General features: G+C 56.0%; 2 protein-coding genes across 2 annotated transcripts in view; one reads left to right on the forward strand and one right to left on the reverse strand.

The window, feature by feature from the left end:
- RPS4X (ribosomal protein S4 X-linked) overlaps window positions 1-3,890 on the forward strand; it is an 11,594-nt gene extending 7,704 nt beyond the window's left edge. The window contains exons 2-6 of the mRNA XM_009646380.2: window positions 355-590; window positions 1,033-1,130; window positions 2,123-2,294; window positions 2,943-3,100; window positions 3,732-3,890. Coding sequence (XP_009644675.1) covers window positions 377-590; window positions 1,033-1,130; window positions 2,123-2,294; window positions 2,943-3,100; window positions 3,732-3,833 — 744 coding nt within the window. The 5' untranslated portion in view covers window positions 355-376 and the 3' untranslated portion in view covers window positions 3,834-3,890. The remainder of the gene's footprint in view (window positions 1-354; window positions 591-1,032; window positions 1,131-2,122; window positions 2,295-2,942; window positions 3,101-3,731) is intronic.
- Window positions 3,891-5,245: 1,355 nt separating this feature from the next.
- LOC118453066 (spidroin-2-like) lies at window positions 5,246-6,863 on the reverse strand. The gene has a single exon (XM_035901765.1). It carries the CDS (start codon window positions 6,463-6,465, stop codon window positions 5,524-5,526), a length of 942 nt encoding a protein of 313 aa, XP_035757658.1. The 5' UTR covers window positions 6,466-6,863; the 3' UTR covers window positions 5,246-5,523.
- Between the last annotated feature and the right edge of the window lie 1,418 nt (window positions 6,864-8,281).

Genomic DNA, 8,281 nt, shown 5'->3' on the forward strand with positions numbered 1-8,281 from the left:
GGCTTCGCAGTCTCACCAAGGGGGTGCACAGGTGCGCTGCTCGGGGAGTGGGGGTGGGCTGGGGCAGCTGGGCGGTGCAGGGGAGAAGAGGGTGCTTGCCGTTAGGGGCTTTGTGAACAGCTTTCATGCTTCCCCTGTTTGCAAAGGGGAGACTATGGCAGCGGGGTAGTTGGCTGTTCTCTTTTAACCCGCTTGTTGTGTTTTTTCTTTACTGGAGTGGGTCAGTAGGTGGTTGTACTGTGTTGGGGGCAGTGTTTTGTGAGGCTGGCAAGACTTGGGGGAAAGGCAGTGTGAATACCAAGAAAAGATATCTGCGGCCTATCACTGCCTGCTTAGCAGTTAGGCTCCACGGAGCTGTCCTCAGATGCTGCTGTGAATGCTGTACCCTGCAGAGAGCTTCTGTTTGCAGGCACCCCGTCCATCAACAGGCCCTCACAAGCTGAGGGAGTGCCTTCCGCTCATCATCTTCCTGCGGAACAGGCTGAAGTATGCCCTGACAGGAGACGAGGTCAAGAAGATCTGTATGCAGAGGTTCATCAAGATAGATGGCAAAGTCCGCACAGACATCACGTACCCTGCGGGCTTCATGGGTGAGCGAGGGGGGCTGGGGCAGGTACCTCAAGCAGCTCTGCTGGAGCGGGCAGGGGATTGTTTGGTAAGGCTGGCACGATTTTGGGGCAAAGATGCTTTCCTCGTGGAGTTGAAGAAAATACAAAGTATAAGCAATTGTTACTTAGTTGGAGTCGCGTACTGCAATGAATACCAAAGCCAGACATATCTGTAGCCTATAACTGCCAGCATATGTGTAAATGGCTGTTCAGACTTCAGCCTTTGGCAGTTTTTGGTAATTGCACTATATCACAGTAAAAGATGCGAGCCCATGGTCAAGAGGAGATACTGACCTTGTCATTCACACTTGAAGCATTGTTCAGCAGTCCCTGCTTCTTTTTAAACATTAATTTTGTGCTGAGTTATAGTGTTGGGTAATGTAGCTGATAACAGCTGCTATTTTATTTCCCTCTCTGAAATCAGATGTCATCAGCATTGAGAAGACAGGCGAGCATTTCCGCTTGGTGTATGATACCAAGGGCCGGTTTGCTGTTCACCGCATCACAGCTGAAGAGGCCAAGGTGAGGGGCCTCAGCTTGGTGTAAGCGTGGGCCCAGTCATTGGTCAGGATGTTGTTTCCTCTTTGGTTCTCCTGAGAAGATCAGGGTCTTCAGGATTGGGGTCTGAAGCCTTTGGCGGGGGCAACTGTTTTGGTGATGTGAGAGCAACTCCCACATGACTGCAGGTGCATTGTCTGGTGTTTGAAATGACTGTTATTGGTGTGGGCTGGCTTACCTTCACAGGAAGCTTTGGGCGGGGTTGGCTCTGAACTCCTTCCCACCTCTGTTATGGAAGTGTTTACAAAACTGCCCTCTGCCCCTGGGTGTCGGGGAGTGACTCCCACACGTTTCCTTAACCCAGGCGCATTGGCCTGAGCTGTGAGTCCGTGCTCTCCTTCACGTGGCCTTCCTAAGGGCAGGCTGTGCAGACATGCAGTGATGCTGGGGAGAGAGCTGGCTGTGGTGTGCGTTTGGGGCCTCTTCTCAGCCCCCCATGATACACCTTTACCTCTGGCTACCACTCTGTGTTGACCCGTGAGTCCCGAAGTGGTTGTGAAGGAGTCAGGGGTGAAATGCAGGAAGGAAACCAGGGTGCCCTGGGGGAGGGATACAGATGTCTCTTGGGTCCTGAAGAAAGGTAGCCTCTGCCTCTGCTGTGTGGCCAGGGGCTTCAGGACAAAATGAGGAAACTGCCCTGCCATAGGTTTTCCTGGGAAAATGCAGCCAGTGTTTACGGGGAGGCCAAAGCCTGGGGTGGGCAGCTGTTCCCAAAGCACTGGTGTTTTCTGGTGGGGCTGTAGCATAGCCACATGGCAGCCTGACAAGGGGGAGTGCTAGGGCAGTGAGCTCGGCCAGTTGCTGCCTGGGCTGCTGTTGTGACCCCTGGAGTGTCTGGGTGTTTTGCTTGGCGTCTGAGGTCTGTTGTGACTGGTGGCTCTCTGGGGCATGAGGGTCCCCCTGGTCTGTGGTGCCGCTTACTGCCTCAGCTGAGCGCTGTTGGGTTTTCTTTGCAGTACAAGCTGTGCAAGGTGAGGAAGATCTTCGTGGGCACCAAAGGAATCCCTCATCTGGTTACCCACGATGCTCGCACCATCCGCTATCCGGACCCCCTCATCAAGGTGAATGATACAGTCCAGATTGATCTGGAGACAGGCAAGATCACAGATTTCATCAAGTTTGACACAGGTAGGTCTTGCATCCCACGTAAAACACTGTACTCTTCCCCACCGTGGTGAGCAGTAAATACAAATGCCAGACATCTTTGCTTTAAAGTAGAGAGGCAGTGGTGGCAGCCTTGGGAAAGGGGTTGTTTTCCTGGGGGGCATCTCCACGTGGAGCTGGAGCCAGGGATTCCTCCCATATGCTGGCATAGGGTCTTGGAGTGATTCTGAGAGCAAGCAGGCACCAGGTAGAAGCAGCAAGCTGGTGAAGAGGTTGCTTGAGTGCGGCTCTCATTGGGCTGTGGGCGGAAAGCTCTGGGCAGCTGCAGGGGATTCCTGGCTCTCTGCTGTGGGAGAAGGTTTCAGTTGCAGAGCCATGAGCAGTGCCAGGGCAAGTGGTATGGGAACATGTCCTTGGTGCCGATACAACTGAGAAGGTGGTGGGAAATACTTGGGTACGGCCCTTGAGGCTGGAGAGCTGTTTGGCTCCTTGAGGTGTGCCAGGGTTCCTGTGGGACACAGGTGTCACCAGGTGCACCGGTGGCAGCTCTGTAGGCCAGTGCGGCTCTGCCCCTGCCCTTCTCCAGCGGTGCTTCTCAAAGAGCCCAAGCAGAAGGGCTTCACCACGGCACCTTATGCCAGCTCTTGTCACACCCATCTTCCTTCACCCCAGGTAACCTGTGTATGGTGACCGGCGGTGCCAACTTGGGCCGTATTGGGGTGATCACCAACCGGGAGAGACACCCTGGGTCATTTGACGTGGTTCACGTGAAGGACGCCAATGGCAATAGCTTTGCCACCAGGCTCTCCAACATCTTCGTTATTGGCAAAGTAAGCCTGCGCGGACACAAGGCGGGTGGGTTCTCTTCTGTTGGGGGCTGCTCGCTGAAGCAAAGAGGCCTTGGTGCCTTCTGTAGGCAGCTGCCTTCCCACACGGTGAAGCTCCAGTGCTGGCGTCAGTTCTGGCTCTGCTCCCTGTGTTTCTGCCTCCTCTGGGCTGACCATTACGGGAAGGGGAAGCATTTGTAAATTTAGAAATGGGGATATTTTCAAGAAGCAGCCCTGTGGGGTTTTTTAAACCTTCTGAGAGTTGGGAGCTGAGCAGTGCTCAGATCCTGATGTGACCTGAGCAGCTGCTCTGACTGAAAGCGCCCTCCCCCACAATGCCTCTGCTCTCTCACCATTCTCGATGGGCTCTTTGTCCAGGTTGGAAAAGGGGTGGGGGTGTCTTTCAGTTTTGCCCGAAGTGCATTCTTCATGGACATGACCAAAAGAGGCAGATGTAGGCGTGTACACCTTTGGCACCTTCCTAAGGGGCTTCTGCTGGGCCAACGCCACAGCCATATGTACGTGGCCCAGTGTGGGCAAGGGGCTGACATCTGCTGCTTTTCCACTCCTGAGAGAGAGCTCTGCCCTTGTCTGTGTTTCATGATATGAGGTGGCCGTTTCTCCCTTGCTGCAGGGCAACAAGCCGTGGATCTCCCTGCCCCGTGGAAAGGGCATCCGCCTGACCATTGCTGAAGAGAGAGACAAGAGACTGGCGGCCAAGCAGAGCAGTGGGTGAACTCCAGCTTGGGCCAGCAGTGGTCCTTTCAGTATATTAATTAAACAGTTTACCAAATGGCTGTGTGACTGGCTGGGGAACATCCCAGGGCTGGGGGGAGCCGTGCCATGCCAGTGCGAAGCCAGGCTCTGCTCTCCGGAAGGGCCTGCTGATCTGGGGAGACTCCATGTGACCTGAGCATCTGCCAGAGCCATCTTCCAGAGAGACAAGGAGGAGCAGCAGGAGACCTCCAGGCTGCTCCATCCCCAGGAAGGTGCTGGCACAAGCACTTCTGGATGTCGTTCCCAGGGATGTGCTGGTGGAGCAGGGGGTGGGGAAGAGCCAGCTGGGCTCTCTCCAGGGCCAGTGGAGGGCCTCAGGCTTGAGGCCCTCTGGGATTGCTTTTGGCTGTGGGACTGAGCAGAGGGGAGGTTCTGTGACCCACACCACGACTGGGTGGTGCATTGCCTCCAGGCAGCCGTGCAGAGAGGTGCTGTACAGAGAGGCCCCTCACAGAGGCGCCCCTCACAGGGCCGCTCTTCATTGCCTTTCCTCTGGAGGTGGAGCTTGTGGGAGATCATGATGACAGCCAGCAGCCAGGACAGGGGAGGCCCCCACACTGTGGGTGGCAGGAGCCAGGCTGGAGGCTGGGCAGTTCTTGGGAGGGACTTGGCCAGGGCAGAGGAATGGGCTGTCAGGGACCCCAGGAAATCCAGCAAAGGTAAGCGCTAAGCACTGGCCCCAGGGTTGGGCTGACCAGGGCAGGTGGCTGGGGAGCAGCAGTGGCTGCAGGAAAGGCGCTGGGGGCCAAGGCAGGCAGTGTCCCCAGGCAGTGAGGGCAGTCCTGCAGCCCCAGCTGTGCTAGCAAGAGTGCAGGCAGCACTGTAGGGAAGGGCTTCCTCTGTGCCGTTCTGCCCAGGGGAGGCTGTACCTGGGCACCTGGTGAAGGCTGGGGCTGCCTGGGCATCGTGGAGCGAGGCCAGTGGAGGCCACCTGGTTGGGAGCTGGAGCGCTGGAGGCACAGGCTGAGGGCTCTCTGGCCCAGAGAAGAGGGAGCACAGGGGCTCTCCAGGCCTGCTTGCTGGCATGGACCTTGCCTGCACCTGTATTTCTCCCAAGATGGACCAGGCACAGGCAAGCACTGGGGGGAAAATTGTCTTTTTATTGGCCTAGAAAAGCATCTGTGCCTGAGCAGAGGCTGGCAGCTGGATGTCCTCATGGCAGCTGAATGCCTGGGGTGCCGTCCTCGCGCCCATCCCTCGCGTGCGTCCCTGTGCCGCTCCTTTGGACGCTGCAGAGGCTCACAGCCGGCCGCCATCTGGGGGCCAGCCATGCCTGTGGGGGAAGGAGAGCTGTAGGCGAGGGGCTGGGTGGGTGCCGGGCAAGCTCCTGCCTGTCCCCTGCTACTGAGAGCTTTTCCCAGGGAGGGGTGGCCAGGGCATGGTAAGCTCCTGGGCATGCAGTGCTGCTGGCCTGGCTGCTGCTCGTTGGGACGGCTGGGCTGGGCCTACCCTCGCTGGGGCAGCACTTGGCCCAGGGACATTCTCGTGCATGGCCCTGCAGCTGGAGGAGGGCTGTGTGTCACCTCTGTGCTTGGAGGCTGCCTGCCCAGGGAGAGCAAGAGCACAGGCAGGGGAGGGAGGGGATGTCAGCAGGATGACAAGGAGAGCACCAGGCATCTCCCTGCCACACACAGCCCAGGATCTGTGCCTCAGGATGCCTGGTGCTGGCCGCACATGCATGGCTCACCTGGTGCTGAGGGTCCTGAGCCAAGGGAGAAGCTGCTGCATGTCCTTTGCATCCGCTGCTGGGGCAAGGTGGGGAGTGCCAGCGTCTGATGGAGGGTTTTGAGGCAATAAGCCACTTCATCTTTGTGCACTGCTGGCGAGACGATGGCTGTGCTGCCCTCTCCTTGATGGCCTCCAGACATGAGAGAGGCCATGTTTTCGTCACATGCTGCTGGGATGAGAGGTGCCTCTCCCTGAGGCTCTCCAGCCAAGGGAGACTCGGTGTCCTGAGCTGCTGCAGGTGTTCTTGCTGCCGTCACATCCATGCTTTGTGCCAGGCCCCGTGGTTCCGTCGGCTGCTGGCCGTGTCCCTGGATTGCAGCCGCAAGCTGGCCCAGGACCTCATTCACAAGGCGCTGGGCTGTGTCCTGCAGCGCCGCGGTGCAGGCTGTGGGGCTGTGCGGGGCAGGGACCTGGCTCCCCGCCTGCGCTGCCATCACCCGCTGGCCGAAGGGAGGAGATGCTGGTGCCTTTGCCTCCTCTTGTGCCGTGGGAGCGGGCGGCATGCGGTGCCCCTCGTCCTCACAAACTCTGGCCAGGGCAGAAGCTGCTGTCCCGGTGTCCGTGCGACCTGCTGGGGCAGGACCCGTGCTCTGCACATCACTGTCTGCCTCCCCTGCCGCCTCTGTGATCACTCGCGCTGCTGGGCCAGTCAGGCCCCTCCAGGGGCCCAGTGTTGGGGGTCCTGGAAGAACTCCAGGACCAAAGGGTTGATGGGGCAATGACACTGGCAGAAGAAACGCCGCTGGCAAGCAGGGGCTGGTAGGGAAGATGCCAGCAGCAAGCAGGGAAAAGCTTTTCCCCTGCCAGGCCCTGCCTGCCAGTGGTGTTTTCCCTGCCGGCTGCTGCCAGTTTTGGCAACCCATTGTGTTTCAATGACCTGTTGTGTTTCAGCACACACCCCCCGCCTTGTGGCTGGGGTGCTCCTGTAGCCCATCTCTTTTTATTTTTCTCTTTCAATTCTCCCTCTACATAGCTCTCTAACAATTTTTTTAATTTCCTGCCTCTTTGTCCTGTTCCCTTTCTATTTCTCACTCTGTGCATCTTACATTCTCTATTTTTAATGCCTTCCTGTGTTTGATGCTTTTCAATTTCTTTCCATGACTGTCTCTGTCCAGCTTCCTCTCTTTATTATTATTTTTTTTTTTTTAAATTCTTTCTGCTTTGGTCCCATTTCGTAGTTTTCTGTCTCACTCTTTTCTGTCTCCCTATCATTGTGAAGTGCCTTCATATTCTCTGTCTCCTGTCTGTGCGTCTCATTCTCCCTGTCCCTCCCTGCTGTTCCTGTTGTCCTGCTCGGTCCCTTCCATCTCTCTCCCCTGCCCTCCCCCCCTCCCCCGCCTTAATTCTGCAGCTCCCCATCCTACTCCTCGGTGCACTCCATTTCCCTCTCTCTTTATGCTCTTGTGCCGTTCCCCATCCTTCTCTTGTTCCCAGCACCCCATTTTCTGGCTCCCTGTCCCACACCTCTTCTCTACCTCCCTCTGTCCTTCCTCCTGGCTCCAAGCCTGGTGTGAAGAGCAGAATTTTGGTGGGTTTTGACCATGGGTTGGCTTACGCACCACCGGGCCTGCTGGCAAATGGTGGGGTACACCTGTATCCAAGGGGCAAAAGGATGCTTGCCAGGAACTTAGCAGGTCTTATTGAAAGAGCTTTGAACTAGATTTGAAGGGGGAGGAGGATGAAACCAGGCTTGATAGAAATATGCTGGGAATGGAACACCAATGAGTGAGGGACAGTGTGCTAGCAAGGTCCTTTGGTCTGTCTCCTCAGAGGAAGTGGTGGAGAGTAATCCAAGTGGCAGCAAAGATGCAGAGGTTAATGACAGGTTAGTAACAACTGCAATTAGTCACTTAATTCCTAAGTCTTCTCCCCTCAAAAGAATGGCGGGATCATTAGCCCAACTGAAGTGCATCTAAACCAATGCTCACAGCATCGGCAACAAACAGGAGGAATTAGAAGCCATCGTGCAGCAGGAAAACTATGATATGGTTGCCATCACAGAAACATGGTGGGACAACTCACATAACTGGAGTGCTGCCATGGATGGCTATAAACTCTTCAGGAGGGATAGACAAGGAAGGAGAGGCAGTGGGGTAGCCCTGTATGTTAGGGAGTGTTTTGGTTGCCTCGAGCACAGTGATGGTGATGATAGGGTTGAGTGTTTATGGGTAAAAATCAGGGAAAGGCCAACAAGGCAGATATCACAGTGGGAGTCTGTTATAGACCGCCCAACCAGGAAGAAGAGACAGATGAAACATTCTACAAGCAACTGGGAGAAGTCTCACGATTGCTAGCCCATCTTCTTGTGGGGGACTTTAACTTACCAGGTGTCTGCTGGAAGTACAATACAGCAGAGAGGAGACAGCCTAGGAGGTTCCTGGAGTGTGTGGAAGACAACTTCCTGACAAACTGGTGAGTGAACCAACTAGGAAAGGCGCCCTGCTGGAGCTGTTGTTTATGAACAGAGGTGGCCTTGTGGGGTGATGTGGTGGTTGGAGGATACCTGGGACACAGCTATCATGAAATGATAGAATTCTTGATTCTCGGAGAAGTAAGGAGAGGGGTCAGAAGAACTGCCACCTTGGACTTCCAGAGGGCAGACTTTGGACTGTTCAGAAGGCTGGTTGACAAAGTCCCTTGGGATGTAGTCCTAAAGGGCAAAGGAGCCCAAGAAGGCTG

This window comes from Egretta garzetta, unplaced genomic scaffold (genome assembly GCF_000687185.1).
Source record: "Egretta garzetta isolate BGI_Z169 unplaced genomic scaffold, ASM68718v1 scaffold849, whole genome shotgun sequence".
Lineage (NCBI taxonomy): Eukaryota > Metazoa > Chordata > Aves > Pelecaniformes > Ardeidae > Egretta > Egretta garzetta.

What these genes read in the sequence shown, in the direction of transcription:
- LOC118453066 (XM_035901765.1), bottom strand. Translation starts at nt 6,465, where the DNA reads ATGGGTTGCCAAAACTGGCAGCAGCCGGCAGGGAAAACACCACTGGCA.